At 41.1% G+C, this 18,206-nt stretch overlaps 1 protein-coding gene across 1 annotated transcript; it reads left to right on the forward strand.

Moving 5' to 3' along the window:
* Positions 1-332: 332 nt before the first annotated feature.
* On the forward strand, positions 333-17,980 carry LAMP1 (lysosomal-associated membrane protein 1; the record flags this gene model as incomplete). Its single annotated transcript, XM_010011111.1, has 8 exons — positions 333-436; positions 9,615-9,730; positions 11,044-11,257; positions 11,363-11,521; positions 14,629-14,849; positions 16,549-16,671; positions 17,570-17,639; positions 17,810-17,980. Coding segments are annotated over 8 exons (1,178 nt in total), but the record flags the coding sequence as incomplete, so codon positions are not given.
* Between the last annotated feature and the right edge of the window lie 226 nt (positions 17,981-18,206).

An 18,206-nucleotide genomic window follows, 5' to 3' on the forward strand; every position in this document is an offset into this window, starting at 1 on the left:
AGAACCGCGTGGTGCCCGGGAACACTCGTGGAGCATCTGCACTGGATCTAGGGACAGAGCTCCGGGAAGATCCTGAAATCACGCCTTTACCTCCCACGAGGCATGGAGACGCAGGAACTACTGATGTCATTGCTAGGAAGTAGCCCTTTCCTATAAAGCATGTAATGCTCCCTTTACTTAATGTCTTTCATCCTGCCATACCATGAGTGAAATCTGAAATGTCACTGGGATAGAGAGATTTTAGTGCCTTGATGAGAAGGTTAGTTAGTGCAGCAAGACTGACTGGTGAGGAAGTGTGTCTTGCCTGTTTACTGATAACTCTGTTGCTTCAGGTTTCTTGCTTTGAAAGCCACATCACGCGACACTATCAAGTTTCTGAAATGTGGCTCTGGCAGCAAAGGAAACTTCTTCAGCGGGCAGCAAAAATACTGCCCAAGTAAAGCAGCAGTTGAGAATGGTTATCTGCCGTCATTTTGGAGATTTGACAGTCTTTGAGACTCTTTCAGCTGTTCTTTGGTAGTAAATATCTTTATCATTGTTGATGGTACTTCAGTTTCACTGAGCCCGAAAGGTGTCAGTCACAAGGGGCACTGAGCAGCTCAAATATCCAGCCCTTGTGAGCCAGTCTAGTGAGCATGGTGGCTTACAACGCTATCACACTGGATTTTTAGGATTGGCAGCTCACATGGCATTGAACTGGTGTTGCAGTGAGAATTCTGTGTTTAGCTTGCTTAATATAGTTATGGCTTAAATGAAGAGTTGTTTTTGTTTGCCTTCTAATTAGCCTGCATAGTTTTTAAGTGGTAGCACAGCTAATATGTTTTAGGACTGTGGTAGTTTTTCACCTGCTTAATTAGTGGTTACAACCATAATTCATTGTGTTAGGTTTGTCACTTTCTGGCATGTTAAATATGTTAAATTTCTGCAGCTGAAGCAGCAGACTAGTTTATTTTGCTACAGAGAAACTATTTACTGGCAACTGGGACTTTGCACCAGTATCTAGTAGCCGGATGTTTCTACATAACCTTACGGTCTCAGGGATAAACTTTGTGGTGCAAATAGAGGCCCCTTCTTGGAGTACGAATCACCTCTGCCATTGTCTGCCAGAGTGCCAGGGCTTGGGCTTTAGTGAGGGGAGAAGAATTAGGAGATAATGATAAGATAGGAGCTGAGTTTTTAGCTCATCTGTAACCTTTTAGTCATCTGAGTGAGGATAAGGTAATGCTCACGGGAGGCTGAAGGATTAGCATGGGTGGGTCATGTGAAAGCTTGTTTGGCAATGCCTTGACTTTGGGACAAAAGAAATTTTTTATTCCTCCTGAATACCTCACCACGCCTCACTTACTGTTTCGGTTTTCCATTCACTCTGAGCAGCAAGCACCAAGCTGCATATTTCATGTGTCAGCATGAAGTGTTTAATGATGAATTTCCTCACTAATATCAAGTGTGCCTCTGGAATGAAAAACGATTTAGGTAATACAGGGAAGGAGGACTGCAGGGAATTAAGTACCCTCCATCAAATCTAGCTGCTGCTTTTTGAAACGCGGAGGAAGATGGTGCTTGTCTGTTGTTGAGCACAATGGGTCAGTTGGGTTGTGTGCCAAGCCCAACAGAGCTGCTCGTGCTCTTTGATTCCTAGAGCACCTGCAGGTTTTTTGCCTTACTGAAACAGAAACACAACAGTGAAAACACTTCTGAAAACCTAAGTTTAGAGTCAGACATGGATTTAGTATTAGTGAGTAACTAATGGAAGAGTCTGAGATTTGGGGAAGGAAAAATGAGCTTGACAAGGTAGTGTGATGCCACTTCAGGGTTACTGACGCATAATTCACATGTTTCTATTGCACAGCTCTAGTCTGAAGGGGAATTACAAACCTTGCTACCAATGTAGGGATAGTTGAGAGAAACTTGGATAACAAATTCCAGCCAGTGAGTAATATGGTGTTGTACTGTTTTACTCGGTTTTGGCATTGCTAGCTGCATGGACTGTGACAGAGTATAAATTAGTTTTCACAAAATACAGTGACTTTTATGTGTGACTTCCAAAACATGGTTTTACCACATGCTGCCCTTAACATTGTGTTTGCTTGGTAGCTTCTTTAAGAGTGTTGACACAGTCTCTAAGGATCTGAATTTGTTTGCTAGTCCAAGGCTGTCCTGCATGATAGGTTACTTAGCTTTAACTTCAGCAGATTTTCCAACTTAAGTAACTCCTTACTTGCTGAGCAAAAACTCTGCAGGCTCCCTCGCTTGCTGCTTTTGAGATAGGATCCCTAGGTTCTTGTTCAGGTTGACTGAGAAGTTTCATGTTTTGTGAAACCAGCTTCTAGATTGTTCTGTAGTGAACAGGATATTTTCTAATCAGTGGCAGACGATAAAATGAAGAATCGCTTCTAGGTACAGAGGAGCCTTACTCAAAGAAAAGATGGATACTTTGTTGAGATATTAACTGCTGTTATCCCTGCTAAGCTGTCTCAAAGGTAACTTATTTCTAGCCCTAAGAAGGCACACCTCACCTTTGCTTGTTGCAGCTTACCTGCAGCAGTTTGTCTTTTCTGTCAGATGTGACTTTTGGAAAATTCCTTGAGGAAGCTTGGTGCCCTAATGGATTTCTTGGCATTTATTCTCTTCAGCTTGGCAGGAGACCCTTTGGGGTATATGGGTGGCAATAGTTACAACAGCTATTTGAAAGCTTCATTGCATTATCTTAATTCTAAATTATATGTTTTAAAATTACCTTATGTTTTGGTAAATCAGGCTTTCATGGTTTTTGTGCATCTGACTATAAGATGGACTGGTGTCCTTTTCAATCTCAGGGTAACAGTTTCTTAACCTTTTCGTCACTTGACAGCACCACTGACTCTTGTCAGTATTACTTTTTCTACTGTAATTCAACGTGTAAGAGTGTTAGCAACACCCTGGCAGTAGAGTACAGAGTTCCAAATGTGGTTCAGCTCTGCACAGTGGGCACTTCCCTAGCTGTTCCCTCTCCAGTGTTCAGGCTTGAGCACAGTAGTGCACACTAAATACATGTAGTTTTCTTGTATCTTGTATTTGGTTTTCTTGTATCTGTAACTTCAGTGGCTTCTGATTCCTTAACAAGGCAGAATTCAGTCTATGTAATATGGGAACACCATTATGTCTTTACTTCCCTTGACAGGGGTGAGATCTACTCTCTTCTCAATAGGACTAGGAGAGTGTTTTTACTCAGGCAATTGGCTTATCTTTTTTCCAATATTCTTACCTCTGGTGGGGCCTTCTCTTTAAATTAACACAGCGTTCCTTCCTCCAAATGTTGTTTGAGGCTGCCAGCTATCTTGAAGGACATGTGTTAGTTTTGTGGTGTGATACAGCAGCACTAACCAGAGCAAGGGCAAAATGGACTTGTGTGAATGCTGAAAAGGGTCTAGCTACAGGAGTTCAGACCTTCCAGTGCACTCATGTAATCAGCTGCTGTGGAACCATCCCAAGACTTCCTTCCTCTAGATAGGAAACTGTAGAAAAAGCCTCATGTGACTAAACTTGATGCAATTGTGCAATTCTCTGGCTAAATGGCAAGTGTACAGCTGCTAAATAACCTTTCATTTTTAATGCTTTTGTACTTTCATAAATTTGTTTATAAAGAAAGAGGTTATTCAGACTGCAAACTTAAGTTGAGAAACAAAATGTTTGCTGTCCTAATGGAAATCAACAATATCAAAAGCATAATCTGAGACTGCATGAATTTGTCTCTGGTAGTTGGCAAGGGTGGATCTTCCAGGGCTGGATCAGGAACTTGATATAATCAGGTGCTGCACCTGCACACATGCAGCTGGTTCTCTTTTTTTCCTAATGTACTCTCATCCATCCTTGAATTAAGCTCTGTTTGCCCTTTCCACCACTGCTTTTGTGTTCAAGTGTGTCCGACAGCAGTTGAAGTGGGTCCAGCCTTGTGTTTTCTTACTAGGCTTTCCAGATAGCCTGCATTCAGTCTTCAGAGTCTGTTAGTGACAGGTGAGTGTAACTCAGTTTTAGGAAGATTATCTCATCTCACACAGAGTTGTTCATACATGAAGTCTATCAAGGGATTTTCCTGCTTTCAGTTGTTCCCCACAAATGTTAGTGTTAGTAAATAGAATGATCTTTCAAAAATCTATTTTTATTAAAGTTCTTTTTCTTTCTGTACTATCCCAAGGTAGTATAGATCCTGGATTGTAAGCAAGTCATTGTGACTTGGTCTTCTGAGAAAGGACTTGTACTAAGTGTCCCTCTGGGAGTGGTGCTTACATTAGAAGACAAGTTGTCAGAGGAGAGCATAACTCCTCAGGGATTTTTTCCATTCTCCTCTCTGGCATAGATTTAGGAGTCTGAAGTGGTAACTAAGGTCACCACTTTGTTCACAAAATGGCACTGAGATGACAGGATCCTTTCAAACCATCTGAATGAGTAAATTACTGACCACTTCTGTACAACAGAAAATAAATGGTCTTTTTAGATAAGAACCAGCATTTCTTATCTCCTTGGATTAGTGCCCCACAGATAGCAGTGTTCACTGCATATATCCTAAGAACCTCTGGGCAAAGGTGCCAGACAACACAGTAGTGACTGTAGCTTAGGTACAGAATGATTGTGTAGTGCTGGCGTCAGTCAGCAGCATCCTTTACCTGCAGAGTACTGCTGCACAGTAATTACAGGGTAGGCTATAGCTGAGCAGCGTCTTTGATGTGTATGATCAGGCTGTAGGTGTGGTGCTCTGAACCACTGTCGCAGCACGTATGGGAGCGATTAGGTTATCTGGGCTGTGCTGAACCCATGGTTTTCCTCCTAATGCCAGTCACTTGATGTAACTGCAAACAGCCCCATCCACTAGATATCTGTATTCCTCAAACTACTGATGGTGTGGAAAACGTGCCCAGGTGGATTTGGGTGGCTTGTTGTCCTTTCTTCTGAGAGAGGAAGAACAATACTAAAGAGTTTTTTACTTCTGCAAGAAACATAACTATAGTAACAAACCTCAAATTATAAAAAAGTATATTTTGTGTATGAGGTCCTTATTGTCAATGTTCCATGTTTCTAAAAAAAACTGAGACAAAGTAAATCATTAACTGTAGTAGCTGAAGTACTCTTTGCAAGCAGACAGTGCAAACAATTGCCATTGGTATATGCTCGGGGTTTTTAGAGCACGCCACCATTCGTCTTTCATCCTCAGTAGGTTTCAGTTAAATGGGAGAACAACTCAAGGGTAGCTGTGTTTGGCTAACAAGATTTCAATTATAATAAAGTTGAAACCTGAAAGCGTCTTTGTGTGGTCAAGAGATGGGGAATCCAGACATTTTAAGAGCCATATTCAAAGGGCTTTGATTTAGATTGTTCAAAACGTGCTAGATTGTTTTCTTAGCATTGTAGTTTAAAAGAAGCAACTTTTTCTGAGGAGATTTATGATAAATTGTTATATACCAAGGAAGTCTTTGTTTTGACTTGTTTACTATATATCAGTGTCAATATGCTCTGTTTGGGTTTTTTTTATGTAGGGAGGATGCTGGATTTAATTCAAGTGGCATAACTAGCTGTTGCTTCAACAGTTGTACCTTCGATCTTTTCTTGCATGAGACTCTAACTTTAGAAAGTTATAAAGGGAGAAATTATCCTATGATTTTTCAATTGAAAATATGCAGCTAGAATAAGTATGTAGCAGCCCTTTTCCAGGACCTACTGAAATACAAAGGAAGCATCTGAACTAAGTGAAATTTCTGATGCTGGTGCATTTCTGCTAGTTAGATATCTAGATATCTACTAGATATCCATAACACAGTGTTTCCAGCCAAAAGAATGATAAACTTCACAAAACTTACTTTTTTGCTATTGAAAAGTCTAGGAGCTCTTCAGCTGTGAGAATCACAGAACGGTTTGGGTTGGAAGGGACCTTAAAGCTCATCTAGTTCCAACCCCCCTGTCACGGGCAGGGACACCTTCCACTAGACCAGGTTGATCAAAGCCCCGTCCAGCCTGGCCTTGAACACTGCCAGGGATGGAGCATTCACCACTTCCTTGGGCAGCCTGTTCCAGGGCCTCGCCACCCTCACAGTAAAGAATTTCTTCCTTATATCTAACCTATATCTTCCTTGTTTAAGCTTGAGTCTACTAGCTGTTGTCCTATCACTCAGTCCCTGATGAAGAGTCTCTTTCTGGCATCCTTGTAGGCCCCCTGGAAGATATTGGAAGGCTGCTATGAGGTCTCCACGCAGCCTTCTCTTCTCCAGGCTGAACAGCCCAAATTTTCTCAGCCTGTCTGTACAGGAGGTGCTCCAGCCCCCTTATCATTTTTGTGGCCTTCCTCTGGATTTACTCCAATAGCTCCATGTCCTTCTTACGCTGGGAATGCACAACTGCACACAGTACTCCAAGTGGGGTCTTGCAAGAGCAGAGTAGTGGAGCAGAATCAGCTCCTTTAACCTGCTGTTCATGCTCCAAGATATGGTTGGTTTTCTGGACTGTGGGTGCACACTGCCACTGTAGTACTGCCCTTGCTCTAACACAGATTGTTGTCATATAGGGTGCTGCAGTTTATTAAGAGGAGCATTTAAAGTGTGAAGTTAAGAAACTGGAGGTTGTACCAGCTTTTGTGTTGAATTGCAAAGAATTATATTGTTATGAGAAGTACAAGCAATATTGTCAAGTTGTAGATATGCAAAGCTAAAATTGAGCAATAGTTTATGTAACTTAATTAGCAATATTCCCAGGACAGATTGATTCAAGATCAGTTTGCTTTCTGTATTCCTGACATTTTGACTGTAGGCTCTTGCTATTTGTGGGATGGTGATGATTCATGCATTAATCACTAGTCCACACTTAAACTGCCTGCGCAAACTCAACAGCTGCTTTCCTGCAAAGCCCAGTGAGCTGTTCCTCTGCCCTAAACTGGCTGGGATGAAGAGTAGGCAGGACCTTCCTTCCTCCAGTGTCTTGATTTGTTGTTTTGTGGTTTTTTGATTTTTCTGTGTTCCTCCGTCCCTTGTGTTTCATTCTTTCATGTGCATTCCTCCAAGACCACGGGAGCAGATGATGCTGCAGCACAGTTGTCGCTCTGATTGCCATCCCTGTGCATGTCGGCTTACACAGAGTGAAGCAGCCCTCTTGTCTCATGCTGGATGCGTCTGTCTCATCACTGATACTGCAAATCCAGCAGCTGCTGAACACTTCTTAAGGAGAAATGGGGTTTTATAGTGGTCGTTCCACACTAACGAAATCGGGATTCACAGCATGGTATGAACTTAACCTGGTGAAAATTTAGCAGTTATTTCCTACTGTTATTTAGCACTACTAGAAATAACTACAGTTATTTCCTACTACGATTTAGCAGGTGGTATTTCCTACTGTTTCTTCACACCCCTTATTCTCTATTACTTAAACTGATTTGTAATTTCTTCATTCCTAGAATCTCTCTTCCATTTAATGCTTTCTGATATCTCTGCACTGTCTTCTGTTGTTCTCTGAATTATCTGTACTGGCCAGGTCTGTCACAGTTTCCTTTAGGTCAACAACATTTCTCTTAAATGTTTTTCAGTCTTTTCTTTCTTCTGCATTTATTTTTAAAACTGTTTTGGTGTGGGTTTTTTTTTTCTTTTGCTGCCTATTACTTGTTTATTTTTAGCTTTAAAATTGCTTAGACTTTTAAAAGCTGTCAAACAAGGCAGTCAGTTTGCACACTGAATGCTGTCATTCTAGCACGCTTTCCATTGGTAGTGTTAGTTCAAGTAGCCATGGACTTTACTGCCTGCCTCTGTGTTGTTTTCTGTACTGTGCTAGAAATCTTCAGGAAAGCGTAAGCAGATTGCTTTTGGGCAAACAAATGCTTGGGTGAAATGTAAACAAGTTCCAGATGTAAATTCAAATCAAAGGAAACTTTGCAAATTGAAACTTCCATGCGGAAGAGCATTGACTGTTGCTAGTACTGCTCTGAACTGCAATAGGTAACGTCTTTGTGAATATATGTTCTTAATGAACACTGAACTGGACAGAAGGGCGAAGCTAGTACAGTTTTGGTTTGAAACACCAGCTGTCTACACTATCCATTCTCAAGAAATTTCTCTCTTCTGTCAATCTCTGGTTTCAAGTCTAGACTCTTCAAACAACTGGGTAAAGTGTATGAATTCCTGCTTAAGGTCTGCCTCCCTTTTGGTGCTGGGGGAGGATATATTGTTGCTAAGGGGAAAGAAACAAGGGAAAATGCTTGCTGAGTGCCAAAGAAATTGTTTCCACTGTGTTCCCACAACTGAAGGGCCTTCTATCGAAGTCCAGCTGACAAGAGTAAAATTTTTCCTGGTAACTGTCTTAATACAATTGTATGCACCATAGTTTTGGAGTGAAAAGTTTTAAAATTGGGATTTGCTTTTTTAAAACTTCTTGGGGGGGAAGCTGGCTAATGGATAATCCCTTGTCTGGACCTTTTTGCTGTATCAGCAGTTGAATGGATTAGCATGTTTGACTCTAGAGCTTAGTTGCTGGAGATAGAAAGCTTTATGTTTTGCAACTGCTTTTGTTTTTTATCAGGTTTTCTGCAAGACTGGAGTTGTTGGAAATGCAGGCTGATAAAGTGGTAGCATGAAAATCAGGCAGGCCTTCTGCAGTGAGGTGTGCTTTGGCTGTGTGTGTGGTGACGAGTTGAGAACCAGAAAAATAAAAAAGAACTTGGAAGACCTTGGTATGATTTCAGATACAGGAGCGCTGTCCAGATAGCCCTTACTGCAAATGAAGTAAGAGAGAACCTGCTTTTCGGCTGTATCCAGCCTGCTGCAACACATTCCCTTAGTCAAGCTCCACTGGCAGTGGATGCTGGTCTGCTGTCAGAAAGGATAATTCTGTGCTCCTCTTGCTGTATGTTCTTACCCTGTTAAGTCAGTACTAGTGTGGTCAGTTGTACTGGTGGGCTGGAGGGGAGTGAGTGGGGGGGAAGAGCTGTGTTTTTGTCAGCAGCTCAGTCTGAGGTCAGCTTAAACCAGTCATGAACACATAACCTCTGCCTATGTCAAGGTCTTGGCCCCCATCCTCCTGTCAAGTGCAGAGAGCGTGATGACAGTAAAGAGAAGTTCTCCTCGCGATGGTGGCATGCTCCATCGTGCTGGTTTTGGCAGTCCCTCCAAAACATCTGCAGTCAATCCAAGCTTTCTTAATGCTGCATTCAGGGCATGTACAGCTGAGTGTCCTGGTACAGCGGGAATGAAGGCTGCGTGGTGTGTTGTGGGGGGAAGGCTGAGTGCCGTAGGCATGCAAGATCATATATGCTAAGTCAGTTCTGGCTGAAGCTTGCAAAATAGTTGCTGTGTAGGGTGAACACTGATCAGCTGCCTTGAACACTATGACTAGTTTTTGTTGCAAGTTTTTCTTGCCCTCTGAGGACCCGGCATGTCAACAGTTCTGGTTTGGGTGACTTTGTCTTTTTATATGTGCTGTTTTAAATTTGCCCTCTGTGCATTAGTGATGTTGAAGGTAGTACAGAGACCATTAATACCCAAATTTCCAAACACAACTGCTGTTTAGGGTGTACTCCCAAATGTAGACGTGTACGTATTTCTCTTTGGGATCAAAAAAAGATAAAATTATATGATGCAAAACTAACCACTTGTCATTCTTAACAGGCTTTTTACAGGCTTCCTCTTCATTTGAGGTGAGAGATCCAAGTGGCAAGGTCTGCATCATCGCTGATATGACAGTAGCTTTCTCAGTGGAGTACAAAAGCAATGGGCAAAAAGAGGTAAGGGTAGCATTTCGCAGTTTGTCTCTAATTTGTGTTTATAAAATGCATGGTATTTCTGCAAGTGCACAGTACTTAAACTTTGAACAAATATCTAAGCACTAAAAACCACTTCAACAAAGATTTGATCCCTTCCAGTCATGTTGCAACGACTTACTATTGATGCTGCTTCTAATTAAACAGGGTTAAGGCTGCCTGAAACCACCACAAAAAATACATATGTGAAATTAATTTTGTGACTGAAATATCACTAAATGGTAGCTAAAATGGCTTTCACTGGAACTGTAAAGATCAGTTGACTTTTGTGAACTTGGTCATACTTACATGGACTAAACCTGAGCTGAAATGGCTGTTGGCATGTAACTTTTAAACTTGCCTGAAATCTCTGATCTTCTCGCTTAGCAGATCTCTAGATTGCAGTGTATCTACAGACCAGTGCAGTGCTTACAAGTTGTTCCATATTAACAGCAAAAGCCTGTTATTGGAAAGTTAAGAATTTTTATTTACAAGTATTCTGCTTTTCAGTTTACTTTCTTGGTATCTGTACTACTGAACAGGAATTACATTCAATTCTTTATAATCTCATTGCAACTGCATGTTTTGAGGCCCTCTTGTTGAGGTGTTTTTTTCTTTCTCCTCTAGCAATCAGTATGATGTGAAATTAAGAAATAAAAAATCCTATTACTTTGCCAGTGGTGCACTTGCTATTTGTGTTTTGAGGTGAGAGTTATATTGCATAGTTCACTTCTTCAGTGGTGCAGATTGTCTGCAATCGCCCTGATACTAGTATAAAAGTTTGCATTCAGAGGTGACTGCTTTCCTAACATGCTTTTGGCTGTTTCTTCTTGTAAGCAATAAGCTCAAAACTTTCCAGCAAACACTGTATTGATCTTCAGGTACCTTGTTACTTCTCAATATGTAATAAACTCAAAGTATTATAGCCAAACTATGTAGGCTGCACCACTTGCTTTTGTTCTTACTCAATTGTACTACAAGAAGCAAAGCTTAAATTCTCTTCCTGTTTTTCAGCCATCTAGAGTTTGCCAGATTTGATTAACCTTGTACAGAAGTACATGCAAATTTATAGCGCTAGTTTAGTGGGGGCTGGGGGGGAAGACTAAAAATGCTGTGTGTATTGTTTTGCCCTCAAATTTCAGAGAGCAATATTCTTGGAAACCTGAGTGCTAGTAACATTCTATTTGCTATATACTGGTATATAAGTAGACATAGCACGTTTTGTAACAGTTTCATGGGATATTTAAAAAGCAGTAAGGTAAAGCTCATTTACATGTGTTTTGTTTTGTACCCCACAGTTTGCACACTTTTTTCTTCCACAAAATGCTACAGTAAGCCCACAGAGCTCATGTGGTAAAGGTAACACATCTCATCCACTACTGGTGTTGGATTTTGGAGCAGGACATTCATTAAGCCTGAACTTCTCAGAACATGCAGATGAGTACCAAGTTGAAGAGCTAGTTTTCCAGTACAATCTGTCAGATGCAACCTTATTCCATAACTCAACTGCAGGTAAAATGAAAACTTCCTGTTCTCATTGTGTAACCCTTCCAGATGTAATACTGATTTGTCTCTGTAAATACTGTTACATACTAATGCAGTGTAATCTTTTTACAGGAGTGAAGAGAGCATCACATAAAACTGTTATTCAGGCATATATGGGCACAAAATACAGATGCATCAGCTCCAAGCAAGTCAATATGAAGAATGTGAATGTTACTTTTAGCAATGTTACTTTGGAAGCCTATCTCACAAATGGCACTTTCAGTATGAACAGTAGGTATCTCGTAGCAGAAAATGTACTTGATGAGCTAATATTTCCAATAATAGATTATTTCTTTTTAAGTCCTTACTCATCATATTTAGGCAGGTACAAACTGGATCTGAAGCTCTGATAGCAGCATCTCTTGAAGTGAGTGGACCTGCTTCAGGTTTTATCTGTAGGGTTGTCAGCATCCATGACTGGAAGATAGTGCACTGTGTTCCCATGGGGTTTATACAGGTATCGTGGAACATTCCTTCTGTTCATGAGTATTTATGGGTGTAAACACGTGCTGCAGTAGGTCAGCTGGGCATATGGCCAAAATCCTTGTTTAAGAAGTATCTGGTAACTTGCAAGTATTATGCCTCCACCAAAGTAATTTGAACTACTTACTGTGTGCTCTGGGGAAAATGAATGGTATAATGGCAGACAATAGAGAACGGGTTTATAGGGAACAGATCTGTATGCCTTCCTACAGGAGGCTTTATGTAAGCTGCAACAGTGATGTTCTTTCTCTGACTTGATCACAGAGCGACTTTTTGTCCTGATTGCTTGTGTTGAAAAACATTTTGTAATTTCACTGCTATAGTGATTAGAAGACAAGCTACTTTATGGAATGTCCATGTCCTTTGTTTTTGTGGCGACAGTCTTCAAATGTGAAGAGCCATGTAAACTGATCACCCATGCTGTCTTAAGGAGTGATAAGTCTTTGCCTTAGTTTTGGGGCAAGTAGAAAGCCTTTATCTTCTGTGGGAAATGCAGAACTTTTCTTGTGCTGTTAATCCCACTTATGCACCTGTTAAATTGAAATGAGTCTTAAAAACTAGGGTAGTCAGTGCTCACTTGGGATGGATGCATTGAAGAGGTGCCTTCTAGAGGAGTATATCCCATCTCTCTGAAAAATACCTTGCCTGATGCATGATAATTGTGGCATTGACTTCTTTCATGGCTGCCTCATGTGGCTGGCTCAGATTTCACTGTGTATCATTCACTTGATCAATCTTTTCCGTTCAGTGAGGTAGTTTGCAGCAAAGATGTGGGCCTATATTTTTTTCATTAAAAAAAAAATCTGATTTCTATTACTCCAGTCTTCTGAAGTAGCTCATTTTTTAATTGATATCTTGATCCAGTTATCACACCAGATAAATATAAGTGATCAGTTATCAGGCTTGAACATAAGCCATGATACTGGGAAAAGCTGCTTTTAGTATCTACAAAACTTCAATAGAATCTTCCTACTGTGTAATAGTTTTCCTTTCGAGATCACCTGTTATCTGCTCTTACATAGTCCTTTGGTCAAAAAAAAAATAAAATCAATATTGTGTTATTTCTGGAGGGTGTTTTTTATGCAACACAAGTTTGTCAGCATTTTGCTTTATTTTCTGTTCCTTCTGTTTTAGATTAATATAAATGCAAACCTTTCATTATAGGATATTTCTGCTGGTGATTTGGGCAGAAAGGAAGGGAAGGGATAAAGAATCAGTATTTGGTGTATCTGTATCACTAGAAGTGGTAACTTCTGTCAGTGTACCTAGAAGTTAGTGGCTGAGGTTATGGTAATGATTATCTGCAGCTCTGAAGAAAAGGAGAATTTGTCCCTTCAGATTTGTCTTGCAGAGTTACTATGAGCTATCAGTTCAGTAAAAATACTGTGTCAAGACTCTGTCTAGGACAAACTTCCACTTGAATTGGTTTGGTTGCTTCTGTTCCTGCCAGCTTGAGTAAGAGGCTGTACATGGCGAGATCTTGCAGATGGAGGGAAATTCTCCATTGAGATAGAAAGTAATGCTGCTGTTGGGTTTATTTGTGAAGAAATGATCACCTTTTGGGACCTGACCAGTATCAGCCTACAGAAGATAGGGTCACTCATCCATTCATCCACCTTCCCTCTGCTCTGACTTTCCGTAAGTGGAGTAGGAATAGGAAAGTGTGCTGTGTTGAAGTCTCTGTGACTTTAGAGGGTGTGATTAGAGCTCCTTGTTCTGAGCCATAATTTACAGTTCAGTTGATGTTCAAGTGTAGAGGCTGTTTCTTAGACATCTGGTATCTGCAAGGATTAAATTTGAGAAGTAGGCCTTTTGAGTCAGAATTGACTGCTGCTGCAGTTTGTTGTCCTTACAAAGTTGCAAGCCGTTACCCCTGACATGTGGAGATGACCTTCACTTAGAACATGGAAGCCTCTTTGCTCTGACCTTTGGTTTTGGCTAAGGTGTATAGTAACGTCTTTGCTCTGACCTTTGATTTTGGCTTAGATGTTCAATGCAGGAGCCGCCTTGGCTCCCAGATCAAGTTAAGATCTTGCTGCCAGGTGTTTCTGAGTAGTCTGGCAAATAAATCCAAGTCACTGTTCCTTCTCTCTTCTTTTGCCTTGGAAGTTGCTGCTGAACTGGATGAAAAGAGAAGGCTGTCTTGCACGTCTTCACTCAGCCTTGTACCCCCTAACTGCTAATGCAGGACAAAAGGGGGGATTGACTTGAAAGGGTATAGCAGAACATCTGAAGCAGTCTTGGAATCCCTTTGTTAGGGATAGAAGAGCTGCAGCGCTGCTATAAGGTCTTGAGAGGTCCAGTAGCATTTTAATGTTACAGTGGATATTGCCAGAATAATGATGTAGGGTCCTCACAACCTGATAATGTAATGGAGGGAGGGGAAGGAGAATAATGTATGTCCTGGGAGACCACTTTGAACAGTGGGCTGGAGAACTTTTCTTCTGCTTCCAGCATGCAAATGCCCAGAGTGTCAGAGGGGTATTCATCCTAGCCTTGCTGTGAACATACAGCAGGAACGCTGGTTCTGTCAGCATAGCAGTATCTTACTTATCCTGACTTAATGGCAAAGTGAAATGACAGACATCAATGAAAGCAGATGCAATCACTGTGAACTTCTGTAAATAACAGCAGATGTGTCATTTTCACATGCCAGGCTTCAAAAGTGTCTCAAACTTTGTAATGAGCATTCAAATAATGCTTTACAATCATGTTTTTCAGCTTTTATTATCTTCTGTTAGGATAAGCTATTTGAAATTGTGTCTTCCTTTCCCTTGAGGATTAAAAAGGTAGAGCATCCCAGAGCTTCATTTCTTATTTTTTTTTTTGTAATGACTGTTTTCCTTTCTCTCCAGAGACAGAATGTGCTGAAGATATGGTCTCTACTACTGCTGTAGTGCCTACAACTCCTAAACAGACTACTAGCCAGGTTCCAACAACAACTAGTCCAGTGCCAACTGTATCACCCTCAAATCCTGCAGTTGGTAAATACAATGTGACTGGTCCAAATGGAACCTGTGTACTTGCCTACATGGGGTTACAGCTTAATATCACCTATCTAAAAAAAGATGAAAAGGTATATATTTTTTTTCTCTCTTCAAAGCCTTCAGATTTGAAGACTTTATTTATTATAGACTTTATTTATTATAGGCTAACCTTTTCCTTTTAAAATCACAGTTCTTTGTAGTATTCATCCATGATAGTACTCCATTTGTTAAGCAATTATTAAGTTAATTGCTTAACTTTGACTAGACTAGTGACAATTCAAAAGGTTCTCTTCTACTGTAAGTGATAATTTTTCTGTCCAGTTAGAGAATTAGACTTGTCTGTCAAATCCAGTACATGTACATGGCTGTTCCACAGAAGCAGTCAAAAATTATCAAGGTATGAGTAGGGGGAATCCTATTGTCAAAGATGCCATGTAAAAAAGGTTTTTTAAACTGTTAAAATCCAGGAATTTGGCCTGAGGCACCTGAATGAAAGCAGTGAGTGACTATTAGAAGGAAAGGTTGTTACTACTATAAAACTGGACAGGTTCGTGACTTGGTTAACCTCCAGCCAGCACCAAGGAGGCTTGGGTTTGACATTAACGCTTATGAGCTACTGCAGGGCTGATTTCAACAGCAAAAATGTTTCATGGTTTATGTAAAGTCCACCCTGGTACAGGTTCTTTCCCTCCATAGTTGATGCAAAGCCCAGCTTGCCAGCCCCGCAGACAAACCTGGTACACACTAGCTGGTAAGGCAAAGCAGTTGAGGAGTAATCCTAAATGGACTGCTGAAGGTCAGGTCCTCAATAGGAAACAATGACCAGGGGTCAGCAAACCTTGATGTTCAGTAAAGCTTTGTTGTGAGGGACCTTTGATCACAAGCTGCTTTTTCCTATCCTGTGGATGTAACGAGGGCAAGTGTAGGCAAACAAACTATACAAAAGCAACCATAATGAAGATTGATCTCAGTGATGAAGGACCTGGTGTGGGGAGGTGGTATCTGTATAGGATTTAGCTGTTTGATGCTTTTGTGGTGATGCAAAGGAATCCATTGCATTTATGATGATCGTGACTGAGAGGTGTAATACCAGGAGCGCTGATAGCTGGCATGTGGCTGTACAGTAGCTGGTTACGATGGCAGCTGTGTTTTAGCCACCTTAGTTGCATGAAATTCCCTAGCCATGTTATGGCATGACATTCTAGCTCTACTGGAACAGCTGATGTTAGTGTCATGACCGGTAAGGAGCTGGCAAACAGGTTTTCCCAAGTCAGATGAGGATCAACTAAGAGCTACTGAAAGGTTTCCAGTTGATTGATCGGGAATTGTATTTAACCCACAGACTTCTGCAGATACAGGACAGTATAAGATCATGTCCCATGGGCAAAACTAAAGCATTTTGACATGAAGTTACTAGCAAGATGATTGTGCTTACACATGGTTCCCTTCATTATGTCCAAGCAATATTTCATAGCTTATTGCTCCCTGTGTAATGGTTAATGATGTGTTTACTTTACGCTGCTGGAACCAAAGAAGTTTAGTGTGGAGAAATCAGCAGGTTATTGGCTGCAGAAAGCTTTGTTAGGCATGCAAAGATGACCTGTGTTCTCTGTGCCAGCCTGGTAATGCAAGTGCAACTTACATGTGCTATTTATGGGCTAATGTATCTGGCCAGTCATCTGTTACATGTAGAGTGTGCATGTGAGCATAAGCAAGCCAGAATTCAGCTGAACGTAAGGTGATGTGTTAGTCTCTTCGAATGTCATAACTGATCCTCTTCTCTCATAGATGGGCTTGGATGTGCTGAATTTTATACCACATAATACAACCTCTTCTGGTAGATGTGACAACTCGTCTGCCTTCTTGAATCTGACTTTTGATAAAACAAGGGTTATCTTCCGCTTTGCATTGGTAAGAGTCTCAAAACAAGCTGTAGGGTCTGCAGGACTCTTCATGTCGGGAAAACTAACTGGAGCAAGTAGGAGAGAAGAAAGATGGAACTAAAGGAAGGGAAGTAAATAATTCCTTTGCTTTTAATACTAGGATTTAGAGGGTTTTGTACCTGGTCACTGTTGTGAGGAAAGAATATGTATGTATGCACACATAATATGTATACACATATGTATTTTGCTTGGAATGGGATTTTAAGATTGTATTGCCTACTCTAAAGCTTCTTGCCCAATCTGAGAACAGCCTGTGACAAGTAGGCATCTCACTTAATCGTACAAGCCTGGAGCTGGATTTAAATCCACCTTACTATTCTGTGGACAGCCCAAGGGCCATGTGTGCCTGGTCTCCTGTGGTGGTTGGGAATCCAGTTTCCCGCAGCCCTGCCCCAGTGCTATGTTAGTGCTGCGTACCCTTGAGGATTGAATGTACCCTGTTTGTCAGAGCTTCATGCTCCTTTTAATACTTGTGGGATTGATCGACTGTGATCACCTTGACCTGTTACTATTAAATGAGTCTCCGCATCTCTGTGGTGTACTGACCTGCTTCAGAGCTGCATCTGTAGCATAGGTGAGATCACTGCACTAGCCTGGTTAAGGCATGGGCAGGACTATGCCAGTGGTGTGGGAGTCAAGTCAGCAGTCTGAGGGGTGACCATCCCACTTGCTCTGCTTCCCTTCCTCCCCCAAGGAATAGTTCCTCAAGTGCAATTAAGCTCATCTGGATGCTAATCCAAATTGTGGACTATCTTTTGAAAACCTTTCTCAAAATGCATGCAGAATTGAACCTGAATGTTAACAGCTTATGTTGTACATCATTAGCTTAAATGACAACTACTGGTTTGTTTTGTTTTTTCTTAAAGAATGCAAGTACTGAAAAATTCTTCCTGCAAGGCGTGAATGTGAGCACAACTCTGCCTTCTGAAGCAAAAGGTAGGGACTTTCAAGAAGTCTGCTTTCAGTAACTAATTCTATATATATTAAGGGTTGCGTGCATTAAAGAACATGTTAGAAATGTTGAGGATGAATGTATCAAATTTAAACTCTACAAGCTTACAGCTCCTGCTCTTCAGGTTTCTGTAATAAGACTTTCTCTTACACAGTTCCAAGATTTGAAGCATCAAACAACAGCATGAGTGAGCTGAGAGCTACAGTAGGGAACTCCTACAAGTGCAGTGCAGAGGAGAATCTCCAGGTCACAGACAAAGCCCTGGTCAACGTATTTAATGTTCAGATCCAGGTGTTCAAGATTGATGGAGACAAATTTGGGGCAGGTAAGAGGTTTACGTTTTGGGGCAGGGAACCTAAGATTTGTGGAGTACATGTTGATATAAACATAATATTCTGTAGTCAAACATCAGCTTGTGGGTGTTATGCATGTCTGCATGCCCTACGACATGTTGGGGTGGTGGGATGGAAAGATGTCTGAGCTGAGGCTAGCATGAGAAGTATGTAATAAAAAGCTTTGAAATAACTAGGACTTCTTCCTTGTGGTCCAGA

Source organism: Nestor notabilis, unplaced genomic scaffold (assembly GCF_000696875.1).
Source record: "Nestor notabilis isolate BGI_N333 unplaced genomic scaffold, ASM69687v1 scaffold5493, whole genome shotgun sequence".
Classification (NCBI taxonomy): domain Eukaryota; kingdom Metazoa; phylum Chordata; class Aves; order Psittaciformes; family Psittacidae; genus Nestor; species Nestor notabilis.